The 23,873-nt window shown below is 53.3% G+C and overlaps 7 protein-coding genes across 7 annotated transcripts; 4 read left to right on the forward strand and 3 right to left on the reverse strand.

The window, feature by feature from the left end:
* Positions 1–638: 638 nt before the first annotated feature.
* Positions 639–936, reverse strand: GUITHDRAFT_52667 (hypothetical protein; the record flags this gene model as incomplete). Its single annotated transcript, XM_005832367.1, has 2 exons — positions 639–714; positions 860–936. Coding segments are annotated over 2 exons (153 nt in total), but the record flags the coding sequence as incomplete, so codon positions are not given.
* Positions 937–1,204: 268 nt separating this feature from the next.
* On the reverse strand, positions 1,205–2,287 carry GUITHDRAFT_55498 (hypothetical protein; the record flags this gene model as incomplete). The annotated part of the gene is made up of 3 exons (XM_005832368.1): positions 1,205–1,259; positions 1,318–1,524; positions 1,731–2,287. Coding segments are annotated over 3 exons (819 nt in total), but the record flags the coding sequence as incomplete, so codon positions are not given.
* A 1,974-nt stretch (positions 2,288–4,261) lies between these two features.
* Positions 4,262–5,118, forward strand: GUITHDRAFT_108710 (hypothetical protein; the record flags this gene model as incomplete). Its single annotated transcript, XM_005832369.1, has 2 exons — positions 4,262–4,679; positions 4,739–5,118. 2 exons carry the CDS (start codon positions 4,262–4,264, stop codon positions 5,116–5,118), a joined length of 798 nt encoding a protein of 265 aa, XP_005832426.1.
* Positions 5,119–7,418: 2,300 nt separating this feature from the next.
* On the forward strand, positions 7,419–8,596 carry GUITHDRAFT_108711 (hypothetical protein; the record flags this gene model as incomplete). Its single annotated transcript, XM_005832370.1, has 3 exons — positions 7,419–8,223; positions 8,352–8,524; positions 8,573–8,596. The coding sequence occupies 3 exons, from the start codon at positions 7,419–7,421 to the stop codon at positions 8,594–8,596; spliced, it is 1,002 nt and encodes a 333-aa protein (XP_005832427.1).
* A 1,983-nt stretch (positions 8,597–10,579) lies between these two features.
* GUITHDRAFT_108712 (hypothetical protein) lies at positions 10,580–15,502 on the forward strand (the record flags this gene model as incomplete). The annotated part of the gene is made up of 6 exons (XM_005832371.1): positions 10,580–12,650; positions 12,698–13,599; positions 13,645–13,725; positions 14,233–14,813; positions 14,861–15,245; positions 15,293–15,502. The coding sequence occupies 6 exons, from the start codon at positions 10,580–10,582 to the stop codon at positions 15,500–15,502; spliced, it is 4,230 nt and encodes a 1,409-aa protein (XP_005832428.1).
* A 2,748-nt stretch (positions 15,503–18,250) lies between these two features.
* Positions 18,251–21,851, forward strand: GUITHDRAFT_163286 (hypothetical protein; the record flags this gene model as incomplete). Its single annotated transcript, XM_005832372.1, has 15 exons — positions 18,251–18,298; positions 18,351–18,409; positions 18,459–18,582; positions 18,643–18,749; positions 18,795–19,588; positions 19,905–19,909; positions 19,945–20,040; positions 20,212–20,295; positions 20,395–20,436; positions 20,479–20,547; positions 20,643–20,696; positions 20,753–20,883; positions 21,015–21,111; positions 21,204–21,423; positions 21,512–21,851. 15 exons carry the CDS (start codon positions 18,251–18,253, stop codon positions 21,529–21,531), a joined length of 1,950 nt encoding a protein of 649 aa, XP_005832429.1. The 3' UTR covers positions 21,532–21,851.
* A 3-nt stretch (positions 21,852–21,854) lies between these two features.
* Positions 21,855–22,918, reverse strand: GUITHDRAFT_139014 (hypothetical protein; the record flags this gene model as incomplete). Its single annotated transcript, XM_005832373.1, has 4 exons — positions 21,855–21,996; positions 22,038–22,126; positions 22,252–22,396; positions 22,446–22,918. 4 exons carry the CDS (start codon positions 22,916–22,918, stop codon positions 21,855–21,857), a joined length of 849 nt encoding a protein of 282 aa, XP_005832430.1.
* Between the last annotated feature and the right edge of the window lie 955 nt (positions 22,919–23,873).

Consider the following 23,873-nt stretch of genomic DNA (forward strand, 5'->3'; position numbering starts at 1 on the left):
GTCCCTCTTCGGGCTGCAGGCCAGCAGCAGAGCTCGCCTGGAGAGGCTGAGAAGGGTGGAGAGCGAGAGCATGAGGCTTACGCGAGTGAGGAGCTTCAGCTGACGTTGGAAGGTCTCAACTTCCTTATTTGAGAAGAGAAGCTCTGGACAACAGATGGGGCATCGCCAGCTGCCTCCCTCCTCCTCTTCTTCCCTCCTTATACATCGAGACAAGCAGCTTCTGCAGAAAGAGCGCGGGCAGGTGCTGCATCGTCGTCGTGATCCTCCCCGCTTGTCGAGCTTGTGCGCACAGATGGAGCAAATGGACGCGAAGTCCTGGAGACTCTCGAAAGAGCCGCCGGCGTCTGCGTGTCGCCTGCTCCACCTGGTGCTGCTGTGCATGAGATTCGTGGAAGCTGCCAACGGAGGGGAAAACCTGCAGGACAAGCAGAGGCCAAGACGGCGAGGAGGAGGACCGAGCTCAATGGCACAGAGAGCCCAACCGCTGAGGAGAAGAGCATGCATCTCTTTGCATCCTTCTTTCGCTCCACAAGAGCAGCAGGAAGGGGACTGTGATCAAGTCAGCAGGCGCAGATGAGGAGCTGGAGAACCGCAAGGCTTCCTCGTCCTCCTCCCTCCTCCTCCTCCTCCTCCAGCTCAGCTTGACATGCCGGGCACCACCAGATCCCTGCCGGCTCGCGAGAAAGCGGAGGAAGCAAACAACTCATGTGGAAGCTGAGCCAGGCTCAAGTTACTCCGATCCTGACAAGCAGCGATGGCAAAGGGCAGGAGAGAGAGCATGTGATGGAGATAGAGGACCGGGAGCAGCAGCAGCAGCAGCAGCAGCAGCAGCAGCAGCAGCAGTATGAGCAAGCTTTACCCGGACGAGCAGTTGTCGCAGAGTAGAATACGATGCTCATCGTGCCCTCCACCACAGACTTCGCAGACAATGTCGTCAATGGTGCTGTCAGAGTTTGACAGCAGTCGGGAAGGAGCTTGAGGAGAAAAGAGCGACATCTGCACAGCTGAGCCTCAGACACGCTGAAGAGCCAAGAGGATTTTGAGGTCACGAAAGGTGAAGGAGCAGGAGAGAACAAGGCAGGAGCAGGTAGTGAGGACCTTGATCTTGACGGAGTCTGAGAAGCATTTGCAAGGTTTGGATCGCTGACCGAAGGGGACCCACCTGCTCTAACGTCACAGCACAGCGACCACGAGGCGCAGCCTTCCTCTCCGAGCCAAAGTTCACGGCCTCTGCACAGTTGAGGCCAGCATTGAAACCGCTGCGAGGAGTGAGGAGCTGCGACGCGAGCGACGGAAGAGGAGAAAGAGGAGAGAGACCTGTGGTAGGCGTAGGGGAAGGAGATCACAAACTCTCGGGCGTGCTGGACGGCGCGAGTGAGGTTGATGCCGGCAGCAAGGAGAAGCGAAGGGTGCATGACGCAACTCTTGTGCCGCAGAAACTGACTGCATACTCGAGCTTGATCCGGAAAGATGCTGGAGGCCAAGCGCTCGAGCTTCTCGCCCTCCGAGTGAGGGACTGCATACCTGCCAACGACATCAAGAGCAGATGACGGCAAGCAAAAGAGAAACGGGCAGGACGAGGAGAGACGGGAAGAGAATAGAATGAAGAGGAGAGAAATGCGGGAGAAGCAGCAGGAACGAGGAGATGGAGGTGAGCGATGGCGAGTATGAGGATAGAATCATGAACGCGAGAGGCAAGAGAGGTGAAAGGAGGAAGAGTCTGGGAGCACCAGATCTTATCGGCGCCGTAATGGAGGTAGTTGATGCTGTAAAGGTCCATGTCCTCCACGTGCCAAGCAAAACTAGCGCGCCACATCCCCATGTACAGATAGGGTGAGGTCACTCCGGGGATCGTGGACCGCAAGCGTCGCCGCAGGAGGGAGTCAAGTCTGCTGAGGTTCCAGGCCCCCGCGCAGGCTTCAAACAGCGTGCTTGAGTAGTTGTCACTGCCGTATACGGGAGCCTTCCCCGCAAACCCCTGCCAGTATCTCCGCTCCACCTCCCAAGCCTCCTCCTCCTCCTCCTCCTCCTCCTCCTCCTCCTCCTTCCATCGTTGGCTCTGCAGCAACCTGAGGCCAGTAAGGGGCGGGCGGTTTTCGTCTTTGCTCGCCATCCTGGTGTATTCGGCGATCGTACAGGCTCGCTGAGTTATGTTCATGAGTGCATACGCGCCTGCCCGGCCGGCCGCCTCTTGTCGAACAGGAGCATGCAGCACAAGATCGTCGGCATGGGAGTAGGAAGCCTCTCTGGCCTTCCATGAGGAAGGAGGGATCACCTTGCAGATGCCAAACGGCTCAGCTTCCTCTTGGATCTTAAGCACGTAGCCTTCGAAGTCCTCAAACTCTTGTGCTGTTGGGTAGAAGACTGGACACTTGTGAACGCCTTTCCTCTGCATTGCAACCGAGAAAGGCAAAGAACTGAAAACAGTACAATCAGAACAAAACCACCACCTCTCTTTGCTCGTCCAATTCATTCTTCTCTTTCTTCCCTCATCAACCTCAACCCTCTTCACGAGCCTCATTCTCATCAACTTGACACATGTCATATCAACCATGAAGCCAGCATGTGCATCTTTCGTCTGCAAACATTTGTTTACTCAACTGGAAGAAGCAATCAAAGTAATCCGCCTCAGAGAGAGCCCTTGAGAACGGAGGAGGCAACGAAAACTGCTACTGGGCCCAGTACACAAACTTTGAGGAGAGTTTTACTCGCTTGTCGAGTCGCCCGAGGAGTCTTCGCCGGAGGTCTCGGACTCCGATGGGGGTCGTCGGCTCCACTCTGGATGTTTCCTCTCAGTGCACTGAGGGTGCTGCTGAGGAGGACTGGATGCGTCACCTCAGCCTGAGTCAGTCGAGCGGTACCGGCGACGGTGCCGCTTTTCCGGAGCGGCCCCGTCGCCTGAACGGCGGTCTTGCTTGTTGCTGCTTTCTTCTGCTTGAGGCACTTTTTACCTCATAAAACTCCGAATCCCTGCTTGAGGCACTTTTTACAAGCAGCCGAAGGGTCAAGCAATCAAGCAACAAGCTGGCAGCAGGAGCATGCAGGAGGAATAAAATCCCAGGTTTTGCTAGAGGCACTTTTTACCTTCTGCCAGTAAATCTCCAGCCTCTTAGACGCAATGGTCATTCGAGACGTCCGCTGCCGCCACAAAGCTGGCGTTCGCGGACGGAGAGAAAGGGCAGCCGCCGACAAGGAGCCGGCGTTGCCCGGGGGTCCGCCTGGGGCAGCGGACGGAGGGAGGCTGGAAACAGGAACACGGTGCATAGGATTTACTGGCAGAAGGTAAAAAGTGACTCCAGCAAAATAAAGCAGGAACAAGCTGAACCGGCAGGCACACAGTCCACAGCGAGAAGCTGCACACGGTAGTCCTCCTCGCTAGCCTCCGAGTCAGCGGCAGCCGAGACCAACACCGCCCGTGACGGCGGCGATGCCAGAGAGTGGGGCAAGCAACGAGCACCGTTGTGAGAATACGGATTTACTGGCAGAAGAGAGGTTACGGATTTACTGGCAGAAGGTAAAAAGTTCCTCAAGCAAAAGAGAGTCGTCTTGATCAAGTGGGGGGAGGTCAACCTCGACGCCCTCCATGTTGCAGCGTTGGACTTCGAAGATTCGCAAACATCGCGCTGCATATGCCATGACTACTCCTCCTCGAGCGTTCATCCCTCTTGCCCTCTCGACGGACGGTACTCTGCTTCCTCCCCGGCATCGGTCGGGTCACGCCGGTGCTGCCTCCGGGTATCGCGTCTAAGGGATTTTATTCCTCCTGCATGCTCCTGCTGCTTGTTGCTTGATTGCTTGACCCTTAGGCTGCTTGTCTGCGCGGCTTCGCGCTTGGGCTGGCGCTGCCGCGTCTGGGTGCCAGCAGTGCTGGTTGTTTTCGGGCTTGTGTTTTGTGTGTGATTGTGCAGCTTCTCGCTGTGGACTGTGTGCCTGCCGGTTCAGCTTGTTCCTGCTTTATTTTGCTTGAGGCACTTTTTACCTTCTGCCAGTAAATCCATTGATCTCCTTCTGCCAGTAAATCCATTGAGCTCCTCCATGGACTTTGTCGAGTCGCCCGAGGAGTCTTCACCGGAAAGCCGACGCGCCCACTGTGACGTCGGATGCCTCCGGAGAGCTCGACACCACTGGGGTGCTTGCTGCTGGTCCGAGCTCGCCTGCCTCCGATGCCGCACAGCCCGGTCCCTGCCTGTGTGCCCGGAGGTTTAGCTTGTTCCTGCTTTGTTTTGCTTGAGGCACTTTTTTTTTTTTTACCTTCTGTACTATGTGGGGGGAGGTCAACCTCGACGCCCTCCATGTTGCAGCGTCTGAGAAGATTCGCAAACATCGCGCTGCATATGCTATGACTACTCCTCCTCGAGCGTTCATCCCTCTTGCCATCTCGACGGACGGTACCCTGCATCCTGACACCCTCCGCTTCATCGGGTATCTCGCGGACATCATTGCTCAGCGCTCGATGCCTCTTGAGGATGCGGCGTTTGGTCGGCACTTCGTGCCTGATGACGGCCCTGCTGCTGAGGTCCTGGCTCGCAAACGCGCCGCCACCTATCAGCGCCTCACTATGCAGCTGACGCTGGAGGCGCTCTTGTCTGGTGCGAGGCGCATGACGCCCTTGCGGGCGCAAGCACTTCTCGAGCCAGAGGACAGCTCCTCCTCGGACTTTGTCGAGTCGCCCGAGGGGGGTCTCCGACTCCGATGGGGGAAACCTATCAGCGCCTCACCATGCAGCTGACGCTGGAAGCGCTCTTGTCTGGTGCGAGGCGCATGACGCCCTTGCGGGCGCAAGCACTTCTCGAGCCAGAGGACAGCTCCTCCTCGGACTTTGTCGAGTCGCCCGAGGAGTCTTCGCCGGAGGTCTCCGACTCCGATGGGGGAAACCCTTCGAGTGGCCCCGACGATCGGCGCGGAGCTGGCGAGGCGTCTCCGTCCCTCACTGTTACGTCGGGTGCCTCCGGAGAGCTCGACACCACTGGGGTGCTTGCTGCCCCAGGCGGACCCCCGGGCAGCTCCGGCTCCTTGTCGGCGGCTGCCCTTTCTCCGTCCGCGGCCGCCCGCTTTGTGGCGGCAGCGGACGTCTCGACTGACAGTGGTCAGTCGGCTGCCTCCGGGTATCGCGTCTAAGGGATTTTATTCCTCCTGCATGCTCCTGCTGCTTGTTGCTTGATTGCTTGACCCTTAGGCTGCTTGTCTGCGCGGCTTCGCGCTTGTGTCGGCGGCTGCCCTTTCTCCGTCCGCGGCCGCCCGCTTTGTGGCGGCAGCGGACGTCTCGACTGACAGTGGTCAGTCGGCTGCGTCTAAGGGATTTTATTCCTCCTGCATGCTCCTGCTGCTTGTTGCTTGATTGCTTGACCCTTAGGCTGCTTGTCTGCGCGGCTTCCGTCCAGCGGTCATCCCTTTTGACGGTGCAGCGGACGTTCCATGACTATGGTCACTCGGCGGCTACCGGGTATCGCGTCTGACAGAACTCTCGTCGACTCGTCTCATGAGCACTTCATTCCTCCGCCTGCGCAGCGAAATGTGACCCCTCTTGTCTGCGCCGCTTCGCGCTTGGGCTGGCGCTGCCGCGTCTGGGTGCCAGCAGTGCTGGTTATTTTCGGGCTTGTGTTTTGTGTGTGATTGTGCAGCTTCTCGCTGTGGACTGTGTGCCTGCCGGTTCAGCAGTCTGCTTTGTTTTGCTTGAGGCACTTTTTACCTTCTGCCAGTAAATCCTATACTATGGGGAAACACGTCGAGTGGCGCCGACGATCGGCGCGGAGCTGGCGAGGCGTCTCCGTCCCTCACTGTGACGACGGGTGCCTCCGGAGAGCTCGACACCACTGGGGTGCTGGGCCGAGCTCGCCTGCTTCCTCCCCGGCATCGGTCGGGTCACGCCGGTCCTTGGGCATTGCTGCGGCGTCGCCGCCGTCACGGGCGGCTACCGCTGACTCGGCTACCGCTGACTCGGAGGCTAGCGAGGAGGACTACCTCGAGCGGTACCGTGTTCATGTGTCCAGCCTCCCTCCGTCCGCTGCCCCAGGCGGACCCCCGGGCAACGCCGGCTCCTTGTCGGCGGCTGCCCTTTCTCCGTCCGCGGCCGCCCGCTTTGTGGCGGCAGCGGACGTCTCGACTGACAGTGGTCAGTCGGCTGCCTCCGGGTATCGCGTCTAAGGGATTTTATTCCTCCTGCATGCTCCTGCTGCTTGTTGCTTGATTGCTTGACCCTTCGGCTGCTTGTCTGCGCGGCTTCGCGCTTGGGCTGGCGCTGCCGCGTCTGGGTGCCAGCAGTGCTGGTTGTTTTCGGGCTTGTGTTTTGTGTGTGATTGTGCAGCTTCTCGCTGTGCGCTGTGTGTGCCAGGAGGTTTAGCTTGTTCCTGCTTTATTTTGCTTGAGGCACTTTTTACCTTCTGCCAGTAAATCCACTACTACTAGACGCGATACCCGGAGGCCGCCGACTGACCACTGTCAGTCGAGACGTCCGCTGCCGCCACAAAGCGATGACGCTCTGAAGACCAGCTTCGTTGAGCATTGATCGAATAGTGCGAGTAAGGTTGTGCACGCAGGCTTAGCTTGTTCCTGCTTTGTTTTGCTTGAGGCACTTTTTACCTTCTTGTTCCTGCTTTGTTTGGCTTGAGGCACTTTTTACCTTCTGCCAGTAAATCCTCTCCAGTACCTTCTGCCAGTAAATCTTCCAGACTGTCATGCGCCGTGGGAAGCTTGGAGGATCGACGCTTGCAGGTCTGGAGATGATGCGCAGCAACGGAAGGATCGAGCTCGCGCTGACATACATCACATTGCGTCGGACACTGGCAGATCAGCATGCCATGAAGATGAAGCATAGGATTTACTGGCAGAAGGTAAAAAGTGCCTCAAGCCAAACAAAGCAGGAACAAGAAGGTAACCAGGCACACAGCGCACAGCGAGAAGCTGCACAAACACACACAAAACACAAGCCCGAAAAGAACCAGCACTGCTGGCAACCCGGCAGTCACGGCATCGCCAGCCCAAGCGCGAAGCCGCGCAGACAAGCAGCCTAAGGGTCAATGATGTAGTTCAGGCTCCACCTAAAAAAAGCGGTAACTCAACACCATGACGTAATGGACCTCCTCGTGCTGATTTTTAACTTAACTTTGAGTAAAGGCCCGGACCTACCTCCGGCGGGCCGGGCCCCGGCGGGTCACTGGCTAGCTGGAAGTTCGGAATTTCTTTATTGACTGAAAAAAGTTCACTCATAAGCCGCTTATTAACTGAAAAGTTGAGGGAGAGTCACGTGACAGGTACTTGTCTGTGAATCGAAGAGTGCCGCCGGGAAGTGCGAGGCAACCCTGTCACATTTGACTACCCCCCTATTAGGCCGCGTTTTCCTCATTGACAGGGGTAGGGTAGCAGAGACTTCTTCACGTCCTGTGAAAGTGACGCAAGGGAAGGAGGCAGTAGCGAGGTTGATGCTGCCGCGAGGAGGGCTGATCGCCGCGATCCATGGCAAGAAAAGAAGAACACGCGCCGAAGAGGATCACAACGTCCTGTCTCTTCTTGAGCCCCCACATGTCTACAAGGACAGGATGGAGGCTGTCCAAGTTGTGCTGGAAGATGTGCAATCGCATACCATCTTCGGACCTGCTCACGGGAAGACAGACCATTCTCACAATGTGGCAGTGGATGGTCTTCTCAAAAGAGTGAAAGATAGACTTCATCGCTCCCATGCATACCTCAAATTAGCTTCCACTGCGCTCTTCTATATTTTGTTTGCAACTCTTCTGTTTACTCAGGGGAATGTAACAGATGCGTACGCCATGGAAAGTTCGATCATCAACTTGATCATAGGGCAGCTTCCCACGCTTGGAACTGGAGGATATACAAATTCGAATGTGGGAGCAGCAGGGATGCTGAAGAGTTCAAATGATTTCTATGCATGGTTGTCAAAGGCCGTGATATCCAACGTGTTCACTGACCCAATATGTGGAGATGGTGTTTGCGATGCGCCGGATGAATACCCTGGTTTCAGTAGATTTGGCTGCGTTGCAGACTGTGGAAATTACCTTCAAGTGACCCCCATCACAATCGACCTCGAAGATGTGATCGGTACAAGTCAAACGTCCTTGGGTTGGAATGTGAAGAATACGTCTATCGCGAGTTCAGACAAAGCTGGATTCAAATTCAACATCTACAGTGAAACCATGGGAGACTTCTTGTTCGCAGAAGATCAGAATCCAACATCATCACCTTCTATATCCACTGAAGTTCCTGATGGTAAATTCACACTTGTGTTCTATCAAACCAACCAAACAAGCAAACTTGTTGATCTATCGACGTTATACAATTTCTACCCTTTTGAACAGAGGTACGAGCCAATGCTTATCTTCCTTCATTATGCACAGAGATTGATGCTTACATCAGCACTGTTCCTGCTCGAAATACACTGAGCGACTATGAATATGGCGATCAAAGAGAATACCTTGCTTCTTCATTCCTAATCACGCAAGGAATTCAAGGCTACTGCTCCACTTTGCAAGGCAGCTCCGATTCTCGTTGCCAGAGCTTGAATACTTTGGTGACCTCATCAATTGTTTTCAACATTGATGTCCCTCACACATCGCAGATATCTTTTGAGGCTCCTTTCTAGTTATGGGCTGAATGGAACCATCACGATTCAATCAAGTTCTTCTCAGGCCGTTCAAAATCTTGTTCAGGTTGTCTCAATGGTGTGTAGTCACGTTCGAATGACTATGCGCTGCTAGGTTGGATTTTGCTCCGCGTTGCCTGACAGAACAGGAGGCGCGCGATCCATTCAAAACAAGTTGTACTTTCAGCGTGCAAAGGCGCAGTGCGTATCTGGGCGACGTTCATATCATAGACTTACGGCAGGAGAAGATGAGATGATTGAGAACACCGCGTTACAGTCTTTCAATGGTCATGACAAACCATCCATGCACAGCCAAGCAGCTCAAAGCAACAATCCGTCATCAGCCAGGCAAGGGCACGTAGATATAAGGAATTTCAAATCAGGTGGCAGCCCTTCCCCTGCACCTTCAAGTCCTCCCAGCCATAAGCCAATCCCTAGAAACAGAACCAATACCAATACCAGTACCAGTGCCAATACCAATACAAGCAACAGTACAAACAAAATACCAGTACAAGCGCTAGTACAAGCACCAGTACAAGCACCAGTGCCAATACCAATTCCAGTACAAGCAAACATACAAGCACAGGTACAAACATCAGCACAAGTTCCAGTACAAGCACCAAAAATGCCAGTATCAGTACAAGTGAGAGCAGCAATAGTAGCTCCAACACAAGTACCAGTACCAGTACCAACACAAGTACCAGTACCAGTACCAGTACCAGTACCAGTACAAGTACCAACACAAGTACCAGTACCAGTACCAGTGCCAATACAAGCACCAATTCCAGCACAGGTAAAACACGAGCACAATTACCAGCACAAGTACTAGTAGCAATGCTAATAATAGCAGCGCCAGCTCAAGCTCGAGCATCATTTTCACCTCCAGAACAAACAGCAGCAGCAGCGACAACACAAGCTTAAGTGCTACCAGCTATCCAAGCAGCCATACCATCACAAGTATCAGCAAGAACAACAGCAGAGGCAGCATCAGACATTCTCTCATGAATACCACTTTCAGCAGCAACACTAGCAGCAACATCAGCAGCAACATTGATACTACCAACATCAGCAGCAACATTGATACTACCAACATCAGCAGCAACATTGATACTACCAACAGCAGCAGCAACATTGATACTACCAACAGTAGCAGCAACATTGATACTACCAACAGTAGCAGCAACATTGATACTACCAACATCAGCAGCAACATTGATACTACCAACAGCAGCAGCAACATTGATACTACCAACATCAGCAGCAACATTGATACTACCAACATCAGCAGCAACATTGATACTACCAACATCAGCAGCAACATTGATACTACCAACAGTAGCCCTAGCACAAGTAACGGCGACAGTCCAAGTCCAAGTATCAGCATTAGTGCCAATTTCAGTACCAGCACTAATTCGAGTCATAGCAGCCATCCCAGCAGCCATCCCAGCAGCCATCCCAGCAGCTATCTGAGCGCGAGCAACAATGCCAGCACAAGTACCAACACGAACAACAGTAAGAGCAACATCAAAACTGCTTCCGTTCGTACCAACATCAGCACAAGTATCAACATTAGCAGCAATACAAGTGTTAGTGTATCTGCTGCATCAGGAGGGACGTCAGGAGGAACACAGCCTACATTCCCTTCGCACTCAGGTGGCCTGGGAGGGCTAACGACTCATGCTAACACCAGCAGCAATATCAGCAGCAGCAGCAGCAATATCAGCAGCAGCAGCAGCAGCAGCAGCACGAATGCAAGCGCAAGTAGCTCAGGGGGCTCAGTGGGACCAGGGGGGGGAGGGAGGTCGGGACAAGGAAATGGAGGGACGCCAGGAGGGACGTCAGGAGGGACGTCAGGAGGGACGTCAGGAGGGACGTCAGGAGGGACGTCAGGAGGGACGTCAGGAGGGACGTCAGGAGGGACGTCAGGAGGAACACAGCCTACATTCCCTTCGCACTCAGGTGGCCTGGGAGGGCTAACGACTCATGCCAACACCAGCAGCAATATCAGCAGCAGCAGCAACAGCAGCAGCAGCAGCAGCAGCAGCAGCACGAATGCAAGCGCAAGGGACGTCAGGAGGGTCGTCAGGAGGGACGCCAGGAGGGACGTCAGGAGGGACGTCAGGAGGGACGTCAGGAGGGACGTCAGGAGGGTCGTCAGGAGGGACGTCAGGAGGGTCGTCAGGAGGGTCGTCAGGAGGGACGTCAGGAGGGACGTCAGGAGGGACGTCAGGAGGGACGTCAGGAGGGACGTCAGGAGGGACGTCAGGAGGGACAGGAGGTGAATGCAAGCTGGATGCTGTGAATGAAGTTCTTCCCTTCCACCTTGAAGAAGAAATCACCGGTCTCTGCAGTGTGACTTGGCACATGCCAGCATCGGAGGGGACTCTCTACGTCAGCACTTCCTCTCCAATCTTAAGCCCCTTGGGTCCTCGCGCATGCAACGACTTGAAGCGAAGCTCGCGTCCCCCCCTGCCTCTCGGCATTGGCTTCTCGACCCTCCAGGTCACCGGCGAAGGGTTTTCAAGCTTGACGACTCCAGAGGCTTTTTGCCTCTCTCTTTCTGCTGGATCAGGAGATTCTCTGCAGAGCTTCAGCTATGCTGTCACGCCAGGCTCTGTTCTCTACTCTATCTTCAAGCTAGACACCTCTGGCTCCATGTGCGTGAGTTACAAGGAGAGTGACTGCATCTTGCCCCCTCCCGTCATCGCGCAAGTCTCTCAACTCCAAGCAGAAGCTCTTAACTTCCATTTGACCAGCAACGCCGTCACCTATGCCAAGATCAACATCTCTTCGATGTCAAACCAAGTGTCAATTGCCTACACGAGAACCCAGTTGTCATGCTCAAACGTGTCCGGTACATCCAATCCGATTGAACTCTTTGATTTGTCGGCTCCAGTTGAAAAGAATACTCCTGTTACCATTTACGCCGTGACGTGTAAGGACAACAGAACCATGAGCTCGATCGCTTCAAAGACATTCTCTCTCTATCCTGCCCCTTACTTCTACGTCGAGATCCAAATCGCTGAATGGAGGCAGTCGTCACTTGATGCGACAGATAAGTCGAATCTTGTGAAAGCATTGAATGAGAATGTTCCAAATCCTTCTCATACGCATGTCGGATCACATTTTACAAGCGAACCTTTGACTAGCAACAGCACCAACATTACAGGTGTTGTTATCAACATCTCGGTCTTGGCAGGATCAAATTACCATGCGGTGGCAGCCTACAACGCCATCTCCTCCAACCAGACAGATGTCTTCAAATCGATCGAGAGGCTCACAGGTATCTCCAACCTTTCTTTCACTTTGCGCTTGTCGTCTATCACGTCGAGATTATCATTTTCTGGGAACCATGACGCATGTTCGACTCACTATGACTGTGTGAGTGGGTCATACTGTGCCAAGAACGATTTCACCTCCTCCAACTTTCAGTGTTTGCCGTGTAGCGCATGTGTTATCGGCTCGAGAGATTCTTACGACAACGTCTGTCCTCAAGACAAGTGTCCGAGGTCCGGAGGCTACCCCTCGTGTGTCAACGCAAGCAAGCTTCTTTCCAGTCTGCCGGGGGCTTGTTCGGATCACCATGAGTTTGCGGTATGGGAGCACTCCAGCCCAAGTGAGGGGAGCCCGCAGGTGATTCCTCCCTTCACGCCCAAGGTGAGGGAACTGACGGCGTACAACCGGCTGGTGGGTGCCATCGTCATCACGCAGACGAGGCTCAAGCAAGGGGCCTGCGTCAACCACATCCGGGACAGCGACGTGCGTCTCTTCACGTCCTCGGCAGGCTCTGACATCTCTTGTCCCCTGCTCGATCAGTATGACTCGCAGCCTTTCGGATACGACCCGACGTTCATGACCTTCAGCTCGCTGTATGACGGCAAGGTCACCCCGGACTCCTTCTACGGCTACGGCGAGCGATATAGCACACGAGAGTCGAGCGGCAAGACTGTGTACGGGTACCCCAAGGGCTTCTTCCCGCACAAGTACAATCAGAACGCACTTGACACCAACATGGACGGGATGCTGAGCAGCGAAGAGCTTGCGGCGGGAGGGAGTGAAACTTTCTTTTGAAGCCCTCCAAGTACATTGATGCTGATTCAGAGAACCTGTTCAAGCTCTACTTCGACGAACGCCTCACCCAAAAGCAAGCGTTGAAGATGATCGCATTTGCAAGAGATGGTAAGTTCATTGACTCTCAGACAAAGGAGATCTCTGTTGAGATCGTCACGTACAATGCAGTCAAGAACATCTTTATGTACTCTGAGTTTGTCTTCGCGTGGGAATCAGGAGGGAACATTCCATGGAATTACAAGATCAAGACCATACCGATGGATCGCATTCTTTACCCCTCTTACATTCAGATCGGCCTCATGCTCGCCGTCCTGGTCTTTCTCATGGTCAACTGCCTGCTGGAGCTTCGGGACATGCTGATGCACTTCAAACGGTTTGCGCTCAACGAGTACCTGGCGGATCCCTTCAACTGGCTGGATTTGCTGCACTTGTTCTTCATGTGGGGATCTGTGCTGTCATGGTTGAAGTATCGGGAAACTGCCCTGACCTTCCAGCTGCAAACTGATTACCCAATCTTGTTCTATGGCCCCAAGTACAGTAACTCAAGCAACTCCCGCCGCTCCAACTCCTCCAACCCAAGTTCTACAAGCACAAGACAAACGCCCTTCCAAGTTCCTATCAGTGTTACAAACTTCGCGATAGCGCGCATGTTTCGCACAAACAACGCTGCTGAGTATGACTTCCTCCAACTGATCAAGGCGATGCGGGAGATCAGCGGCTGGATGGAAGAGTTTTCCTTCTTCTCGGGGGTTTCTGTTGTGCTCTTCGTGTTTCGACTGCTCAAGTCCCTCGACTTTCAGCAGCGGATGGGAATGGTGACCAGAACCATCGCGCGGGCTGCCAGTGACCTGTGGCACTTCATGTTGCTCTTCGTCATCGTGTTCTTGGGGTATGCCATGGTCGGAGTGCTGCTGTTCGGCCACCAGTATGAAGTATCAAGACCCTGCGACCCTCCTTTTGAGTGACGCTGATGGCAGGGCATGCAAGATCTATCTCACTGCTGCATCACTCTGACCATCTTGTTGCTCAGCTTGGACGCAACTCAGTTCTATGCCTCGGTGACTTGTCAACTTTGCTTGTCAACTTCCCCCTCCTCTCCCCTCACACTATCAAAACAACGAGAACGACGACGACGACATCAACAACAAGAACGACCATCACCACAACCACCACTACCACCACTACCACCACAACAGCTTCAACCACAACACAAACACAAACACAAACAACTTCATCAACTTCAACATCAACATCAACATCAACATCAACATCAACATCAACACAAACACGAACAACAACTTCAACAACATCGACAACAACACAAATACAAACACAAACAACTTCAACTTCAAAAACAACACCAGATGTGCAAGACTTCACTATCCACTCTTCCTGCTTTCCTGCTATTCCGCTCACCTACTCCTGATCTTGTTTCCTCCTACTTGCTGGTTCACTCGAATTCTCTTCGTCCTCTCTGCGTACCTTCTTCTCATTGTCATTTCTTGGAGATGTTCTAAATCCTGCTCCTGTGCTGCTTTCTCACGTGACCTTGACATCGTTTTCAGATGTCTCATGCAGCATCTCCCCTGGCCTTCTACATATTTCTGTGGTCCTACATCTTTATCGTTTTCTTCATTCTCTTCAACATTTTTCTTGCCATTCTTGTGGACGCGTATGCAACTGTGAAGCGAGCTACCGAAGGAGCCACAGGTCTCATACAAGAAGTCGCGGATGTGCTCTGGCATGCTGTAAGAAAGTTTCTCCCTCTACCGACAAGGTACCTGTCAGATGAGCAGTTGTACAAGCTACTCAAGGAGCAGAAACAGCAGTTTGGAAAGACATCCAAGGTGCAACAAGAAGTGAATCAAAAGCTTGAAGACAAAAAGGAGATTCTTCTCCATGGAAGTGTGAGGCTTGATGTCAATGCCCTTCAGCACCTGTTGCAGCGCAAGTCGTCCAAGAGATGCAACAAGGTTGCCCCGGACATGGAGCAAGCGCAGCATTGCGACAGGACAGTGGAGATGGAGAATGGGTACGGCAACGACATGGTCCTCGACGTCATGGAGCGATACGGAAGCAACGTGCTCGAGCAACGTGAGCGCAGGAATCGCGAGTTCAAGGAGTATGTAGGGGTGGAGAACATGAGGTCACTGTTGATTCGCCTTGCCACAAGGTGGTCTGACTTCGTTCCAGGCGCCTCCTCGCCATGAACATGCTGCAGATCGGTGTGCTGGAGGAGCAGAAGAGGCTTTCTAGCATCTTGGAGGCAGTGGCCATTGAAACGCTTGGAGCTTTACCGGAGGTTGAGACGAGCATGTCGAAGCTGATGGGGAAGCTGAGCAGGAGGGTCGGAGTCGTTCACCTCAAGGTCATCGGTGCCTCTCAGCTTCCGCGCATGGATCTGCTTCGTAGCTGCGACCCCTACTGCGTCGCTTACGTCGACGGACCTGGCGAGCCGGAGACGTACGTGACAGAGACTCGGCCTAGAGAGGCGAATCCTCGATGGGACGCTGAGTTCTCATGGGCCATGTACAGCGAGACTCACTTCCTTACCATCTCCCTGTGGGACCAAGATAACGTGACCAGCGCCTGACCTTGTTATTGCCAGTGACGTCAGCATTGCAGGTGACCAAGGACGATCTGATTGGCACCGCCGTGATCGATCTGCAAGGCTTGGACGGCTCTACGAGCAACAAGGACTTGTCCCTGAGCTTGACCAATCCCAGAAAAGCCAACAAGGTCAGAGACTCCAGGCTCCACGTCCGAGTTTGGATTCAAAGTCATGAAGAAGCAGCACAACATGATCAGAATCATGTGGTAACAGTCAAAAACTGAAAAGATGACGCAACTGCCCATTGAATCTGAATGAGCCCTTCCCTTTCCAATGTCTACCTCCTCCAATGTCTACTAGCTTCATCAGAGCTAGCGTAGCTTCATCAGAGCTAGCGTAGCTTCATCAGAGCTAGGGTAGCTTCATCAGAGCTAGCGTAGCTTCATCAGAGCTAGCGTAGCTTCATCAGAGCTAGGGTAGCTTCATCAGAGCTAGGGTAGCTTCATCAGAGCTAGCGTAGCTTCATCAGAGCTAGCGTAGCTTCATCAGAGCTAGCGTAGCTTCATCAGAGCTAGCGTAGCTTGATCAGAGCTAGCGTAGCTTCATCAGAGCTAGCGTAGCTTCATCAGAGCTAGCGTAGCTTCATCAGAGCTAGGGTAGCTTCATCAGAGCTAGGGTAGCTTCATCAGAGCTAGGGTAGCTTCATCAGAGCTAGGGTAGCTTCATCAGAGCTAGCGTAGCTTCATCAGAGCTAGCGTAGCTTCATCAGAGCTAGGGTAGCTTCATCAGAGCTAGCGTAGCTTCATCAGAGCTAGCGTAGCTTCATCAGAGCTAGCGTAGCTTCATCAGAGCTAGCGTAGCTTCATCAGAGCTAGCGTAGCTTCATCAGAGCTAGCGTAGCTTCATCAGAGCTAGCGTAGCTTCATCAGAGCTAGCGTAGCTTCATCAGAGCTAGCGTAGCTTCATCAGAGCTAGCGTAGCTTCATCAGAGCTAGCGTAGCTTCATCAGAGCTAGCGTAGCTTCATCAGAGCTAGCGTAGCTTCATCAGAGCTAGCGTAGCTTCATCAGAGCTAGCGTAGCTTCATCAGAGCTAGGGTAGCTTCATCAGAGCTAGGGTAGCTTCATCAGAGCTAGCGTAGCTTCATCAGAGCTAGCGTAGCTTCATCAGAGCTAGCGTAGCTTCATCAGAGCTAGCGTAGCTTCATCAGAGCTAGGGTAGCTTCATCAGAGCTAGCGTAGCTTCATCAGAGCTAGCGTAGCTTCATCAGAGCTAGCGTAGCTTCATCAGAGCTAGCGTAGCTTCATCAGAGCTAGCGTAGCTTCATCAGAGCTAGCGTAGCTTCATCAGAGCTAGGGTAGCTTCATCAGAGCTAGGGTAGCTTCATCAGAGCTAGCGTAGCTTCATCAGAGCTAGCGTAGCTTCATCAGAGCTAGCGTAGCTTCATCAGAGCTAGCGTAGCTTCATCAGAGCTAGCGTAGCTTCATCAGAGCTAGCGTAGCTTCATCAGAGCTAGCGTAGCTTCATCAGAGCTAGGGTAGCTTCATCAGAGCTAGCGTAGCTTCATCAGAGCTAGCGTAGCTTCATCAGAGCTAGGGTAGCTTCATCAGAGCTAGCGTAGCTTCATCAGAGCTAGCGTAGCCTCATCAGAGCTAGCGTAGCTTCATCAGAGCTAGCGTAGCTTCATCAGAGCTAGGGTAGCTTCATCAGAGCTAGGGTAGCTTCATCAGAGCTAGCGTAGCTTCATCAGAGCTAGCGTAGCTTCATCAGAGCTAGCGTAGCTTCATCAGAGCTAGCGTAGCTTCATCAGAGCTAGCGTAGCTTCATCAGAGCTAGCGTAGCTTCATCAGAGCTAGCGTAGCTTCATCAGAGCTAGCGTAGCTTCATCAGAGCTAGCGTAGCTTCATCAGAGCTAGCGTAGCTTCATCAGAGCTAGCGTAGCTTCATCAGAGCTAGCGTAGCTTCATCAGAGCTAGCGTAGCTTCATCAGAGCTAGCGTAGCTTCATCAGAGCTAGCGTAGCTTCATCAGAGCTAGGGTAGCTTCATCAGAGCTAGCGTAGCTTCATCAGAGCTAGCGTAGCTTCATCAGAGCTAGCGTAGCTTCATCAGAGCTAGGGTAGCTTCATCAGAGCTAGGGTAGCTTCATCAGAGCTAGCGTAGCTTCATCAGAGCTAGCGTAGCTTCATCAGAGCTAGCGTAGCTTCATCAGAGCTAGCGTAGCTTCATCAGAGCTAGCGTAGCTTCATCAGAGCTAGCGTAGCTTCATCAGAGCTAGCGTAGCTTCATCAGAGCTAGCGTAGCTGCGTCAGAGCTAGCGTAGCTTCATCAGAGCTAGGGTAGCTTCATCAGAGCTAGCGTAGCTTCATCAGAGCTAGGGTAGCTTCATCAGAGCTAGCGTAGCTTCATCAGAGCTAGGGTAGCTTCATCAGAGCTAGGGTAGCTTCATCAGAGCTAGCGTAGCCTCATCAGAGCTAGCGTAGCTTGATCAGAGCTAGGGTAGCTTCATCAGAGCTAGCGTAGCTTCATCAGAGCTAGCGTAGCTTCATCAGAGCTAGCGTAGCTTCATCAGAGCTAGCGTAGCTTCATCAGAGCTAGCGTAGCTTCATCAGAGCTAGGGTAGCTTCATCAGAGCTAGCGTAGCTTCATCAGAGCTAGGGTAGCTTCATCAGAGCTAGGGTAGCATCTTCAGTGTATTTCGCGGTTTAGCGCTCTCATGTTTGTGCTCTCAAAAGGATTGGTTCAAGTTCTGAGGCGGGTTTCCGATCCTGTTGCACTCCAAAACATGGTTTGGTGCTGCGAAATTTACAAGAGAACGAGAGAGGAGAGGAGAGGAGAGGAGAGGAGAGGAGAGGAGAGGAGAGGAGAGGGGATAGCAGGCGAGGGAAGAGGAAAAGAATTTAGGGAAGAAGAGAAGAGAGGAGAGGACAGGGATTGAAAGGGGATGAGATGAAGGAGAGAGAGCAGTGTATGGCTGGGGAGCAGCCAGTTTCTATTCCTCCATGTTATGTCTTCTCATCATACAAAGCAGGGACATGGCTGATATTGAGAGTACGATGGATAAGAAACTTCAGGCAGCGCAGGTTATGAGCATGTTGCTTGACATCACGAATGCTTGCGTGAAGCTTGTGACAGGATGCGCTGAAGAAGGAACTCAACGGTCAAATGCTCGGGAATGAAGCCGCCCTTCCAAGGTTGCCGATCCCTGAGGTCTCTTGCTATTGTTCCTCGAGGTCTTGGTAGGGTCAGCCCTGACATTTGGAGGCAGCTCGAAGAATCGATCAGTGATTTCTTACGCGCAGCTAAGCCTCTCTTGTCTCCTGCAGAGTTTGAAGAGACGCAGCATCTCGCCAAGCAGTTCCTGCAGGTTGAAATAACCTGACAGGGAGATGTCTATCTGCTCTCAGTTTGCTGATCGTCTGAACAGGAGGAGGGGCCTGTAATTCACGACAAACTTCTTGAATACGATGCCATGCCTGGCATCAATAGCTACATAGAGAACTTCTGGGAGGACGCGTATCTCACGCAACGGAGGTGAAGAAGGAGACAGTCTCGCTGCCGACTGACGTTGGGCTTCAGCTCCATTGCCATCAACACCAACCCCTTCTTTGTGCTCGAAGATGATCCTACTCCCTCGAGAACGTCACAGATTGCGCGAGCAACAACGTTGGTCTGGTCGAGCCTCAAGTTCTGTCAGGGCGTGCGAGCCGGCGAGCTCGAGCCGGACATGTTTCGCACCACTCCTCTTTGCATGCGCCAGTACCTCCGACTGTTTGGCACTTGTCGCATCCCGCGAGCAGCTCGAGACGACGTGAGGACGTGTGCAGAGGCGCGACACATCGTGGTGATGTGTCGCGGTCACATCTACTGGTTCAACGTATTAGATGGCAGCGGCAGGCTCTGCATCTCCGAGTCGATCCTCCGCGAGACTCTCCGCTCTATCCGCGAGGACAGCATCGCCTTCACCCCCGAGCAGAACATCAGCAACGCTGTTGGCATCCTCACCAGCACAGACCGCGAGACCTGGGCGAGGTGCCGCGAAACTATCTCCAGCATGTCGGAGCACAACGAGAAGAGTCTGAGGATCGTCGACGAGAGCCTCTTCGTCCTGTGCCTCGACGACAATTCGCCTCAGAGCCCGGCCGACATGGCCAAGTGCGCCCTACATGGCACGTCGGTAGTCGAGTCGTTTATGGGAAGCTCGGGGATGCAAGTGGGGACGAGCATTAACCGCTGGTACGACAAGAGTCTGCAGCTGGTGGTCTGTCAGAATGGCGCTGCAGCGATTAACTTCGAGCACTCGGTGATTGACGGCTACACCGTGTTGCGCTTCGCTTCTGATGTCTTCACTGAAACTATCCTTCGGTTTGCCGGTCAGAGACCCTCCCTCCTTCTCTTGTCCTCCTCCTTGTCCTCCTCCTTGTCCGACCCATATTCCATATCTAGCGTCTTCTTCCTGCCTCTCAATGCTGCTCGCCATTCTCATGTCAGTTCGATGCAGAAAACATCCGAGGAGGCTTTGCTCATCGCTCGTCTGCTGGCATGCGATCAGCGGAGCATGCAAGGGCCGAAAAGGAAGAAGAAGCTGCGAAAACAGCGTCTTTCCATCGTATCGAGTGGGTTCTCGACAGGGAGCTGCTTACTTCCATCCTAAAGGCAGAAGCTTTCCTGAGTGACCGAATAATGCAGGCAAGGTAGCCCGGCCAGTTGTGCTCCTGAGCTGCCGCAGGTTGACCTTCAAGTCCTTGAGTTTGCCAACTACGGCAAAAATTTTATTGTCGACCAGAGAATGTCACCGGACGCCTACGTGCAGATAGCAATGCAGGTGAGAAAATAAAATAAAATGAGGAGACGAAGAGAGGAAGGGAAGCAGAGAGGGGAGGATGGGGCAGAGAGGTGGTGAGAGGGAGGGGAAGAGGAAAGACGAGTTCAGTGTGATATGGAACGAGGAAAACACGAGGGTACAGATGATGTTGCTGAAATGTCAGTTCTTTAGGTGGCTTACTACCAGCTCTACAAGGAGACAGCCTGTACCTACGAAACGTTGATGACAAAGAAGTTCTTCCACGGAAGGACCGAGGTGAATAAATCATGAGAGAAGAGGGAAGAGAAGAAGGGAGGAGGGAGGGAGGGATGGAGGGAAGGGGAGAGAGAGACTCGATTTTGAGGTTTCTGACAGGCTGGCTTTGTGGTCACGGAGGAGAGTACGCGTCTGGCTGAGGTGCTTCCCTCACTTGCTCTTATTGATTGACCTGGCGTGTAGAGTTTCGATCGCAATTCGCTCGAAGTCTCCAAGGAGCTACTCAAGAAGGCGCTTGACGCGCATGTCAAGGTGAAGCCGCATGGCTGCTTGGGAATTGAGGGCTTCGTGACCTGATCTTGCTCCTCTCCTGTATCTTCTCCCTCCTCTCCGATGCCTGGTGTCAGGTCGTCAAGCTTGGTTCCGAGGGGCGAGGAATCCGTCATCTCTATGCCCTCAAGGTCTGCTGCTGCTGCTGCTGCTGCTGCTGCTGCTGCTGCTCTTGACGCTCTTCCAGTGCCTCTCTGAACGAGGCCGAGCGGCCTGGTGGAGCCCCAGGCTTCTCGGAGCGACTTCAACGGTCACACTGCCGGACCTTTTCAAGGGAGTCGCATGGAAAAAGCTTAACCGACATGTCATCAGCTCGAGGTCCCCTCTTCCTCTCAGTGAAAGATACTCACGCTCCTCCTCCTCCTTCAACTTCAACTCCGACCGGCTCTATACTCCTCCTCTTCCTCCTCCTTCTTTTCTCCTCCTCCTGTCTGGCCTTCTGTCTCCAGCAACTGCGGTAATCCAGCTCTCCGTCTCTTTGGCTTCGGGCCTGTTTGCGAGGATGGATTCGGGTTTGGCTACATCATCAAAGACGACAACATGCAGGTGCTCGCCCTTCTTCCCTCCTTCCCTCACTTTCGCCTCCTCGCCCTCTCCTTGCACTCGTACTTGTACTTCTTGCTGTACCTTCGGTCAAGATTCTGCTGCTCACGTTTTTCATCCTTCGCTTCCAGTTCTGCGTGTCGTCTTTTAACCGACAGACGTCGAGGCTCATCGCAGCTTTGGAAGACACCCTGCTCAACTTCAAGAGGTCCCTACAGGGACAGACTACTCTGATGCCGCTCTCTCCTGCTTACGGCTCCATGATCACCCAGAAGGCAACTACCTCCCATCCAACCTCTTCTGCCTTGCTCTCATGTTCTTTGTACATGTTTCCGGCGTTTCTGCTCCCTTTCCCTTTCCGACCTCGTTGCCTCAATCCGCCTGCTCTTACGCGTGTTCGCAGCATGTCATCCCTTTCTCTGAGGCGAAGAATTGACAAGCGTCTTCTCGCTCGTCATGTTCTGCAGGATGGAAGCAGCTCGTCGCGCTTGCTCCAGCTCCTTCTCCACCTGCAGGCGCAGCAACTAACCGTCAGAGGATGTGAAATAGAACGAGAGCCCACAAGAGATGTGAGCGGGGATGAGGGAGAGGGATGTAGTAAGCAGGAAGGGGATCACTGACAAGGACGAGGTGGAAAGAGCGAAGAGCAGAGGAATGAGAGAAGCTTTTTGATACCTGCTGTTTCTCCTGCTCAACTGCAAGTGCTTTCTCTGCTGCTTTGCTTCTAAAGCCTGAAGCCTGTCAGCCTATCGCACATTCTCCTCCTCCTCACCCGCATCCCACTTGGAGTCTCTCGCGGCAGCTTCAAACAGGCTCTGCCTCTTCCCCAGCTCTTCCACCTGAGCCTCCAGCGGCGACAAGTCTGTGTACTCGTCGTAAAGCTCTCCCCTGGCATGGCGTGAGCTCGCGACGGCAGCCACCTCCCTCACCCCTCGCACAGCGACAGCCGTTTGCCAGCGAGCTTGTGCTGCATCAGCTTCCTAGTTAAAAGCACCTTGCGGTAGTTCTCGTTGTCGAGCTTGAGCGAGTCAGATTCAGCGGGGAAGGAGTAGGAGGAAGGAACGGGGAAGATGAGACAGGAAGAGGGGAAGGACGAGACAAGAGAAGCACAGCAGGAGGAAAGAGAGGAGGAGCTTTTCTCACCTTTTTCTTCAAGGTCGCGATCTTCTCGTCCAGTCGGCGTCGCAGGCCCTCGTGTTGTGTCGCCTCCTTGTCGCGCGTGAGCTTGAGGATCTTGGAGTTCAAGTCCTTGGCGGAGAGGTTGCATCCCTCTGCTTCTGCCTCCAGCCTGAGCATGCACGTGAGACGGCGAAGAGGAAGAGAGGGAGATTTCTCACACTTGCAGCGTTTGATTCCACTTGAAGGCTTCCTCCCGCCTCCTCACCGTCTCACTCCCTCGTCGTTTGCTCTCCTGCCCTCTACTTCTTGTTCTTTGAGCGGATTCAAAGCCATCCTTCATGAAGTAGAGTCTCATCTTGCTCTCCGCTACCCCATCGCTCTGCCGTCGCCCTATGCCCAACCACGCGTCCTTTTCCTTCATCCCTGCCAGACCTTGATCCATGCGGGCATCTAGACGGGCAGCAGCAGCAGCAGCAGCAGCAGCAGTCCCTCCTCTTGCCATCTCTCTCTCGCTCTTCTTGTTAGCGTAGTGCAGGAGGAGGGCTCGACGGGTCCTCTCATCTTGTGGAGCGATGAGCTGTCGCCTGACAGCTTGTCTGATTGTCTGTACACTCTCCTCCTCTAGCAGCCCCTCCTCCTCCATCGCCATCGCCATCTCATCCACGCTCAGGCGGTCAAACCATGCCTCCATCCTGTAAGCCAGCCTCTCCTCTCCTCCTCTCCTCCTGTCCCGGTCCTCCTCTCTGTTCTTTAACCTGCCAGGCTCTCGAGTTGTGGTCGGTTGCCCTCAGTGAAAACGTCGAATAGATCATCTTCATCTGCCATCTGATTGGATAAAAGTTCAAGTACTTGAAAGTGATGATTCATCATGCAAAACAGATAAAATGCCCTTCCCTACTTCTTCCCTTTTCTGCAATCCTCATCTCCCCTTCTGTTCCCTCTTGTCTCCCTCCTGTATTCTTCTCACCACCATAGTCCTGTTTGCACATCGAAAGAATCGTGTCAATGCCGTCAGTCTCCTTCTCCTCAACCTTCTTCTGATCATTTCTGCTATCCCTTCTGAACTCTTGAACCTCCTCCTCCTCCTCCTCCTCCCTGGGAACGTGTAGATAGCAAGCGCTCCCTATCCCTGCATTAGGTTTCTTCGCTGCTCTAAGTGACGCATGGTGACAGGCAAGGAAGGAAGGTCTGTCTGAGCCAACCATTGCCTATGCAGCTGCCTCTTTCAGTGCTAGCGGGAAGAACGAGAAGGCAGTCCCCGCCAAGTGGATCAAACAACATTGCCGCAAAGCTTTCAAACGCGTGGTTGATGTTGATGAGAAACATACGACTGTCAACAAGGGACAGAGGAAGAGACTTTCATGTGTGGTCATGGTCACTAAACTTCCGGCGCTGTACACACGTACGAGCATTGGATGAGGAGGACTTGAGTCAAACGAGTTTTCCGAACAACCCTCTGACATATCGAAGATTAATTTAGATTTCTGAAATATTATTTGAGAATCGAAATATTATTTGAGAATTGAAATCTTATTTCAGAATTGAAATCTTATTTCACCCTTGTCGATTTTACAGGTGAACCTGCAGTCAAACTTGTCACCGAGAATAGATAGATAGAGAAAGGAGCGAGATGAGAGAGGAGAGAT

Source organism: Guillardia theta, assembly GCF_000315625.1.
Source record: "Guillardia theta CCMP2712 unplaced genomic scaffold GUITHscaffold_35, whole genome shotgun sequence".
Taxonomy (NCBI): Eukaryota; class Cryptophyceae; order Pyrenomonadales; family Geminigeraceae; genus Guillardia; species Guillardia theta.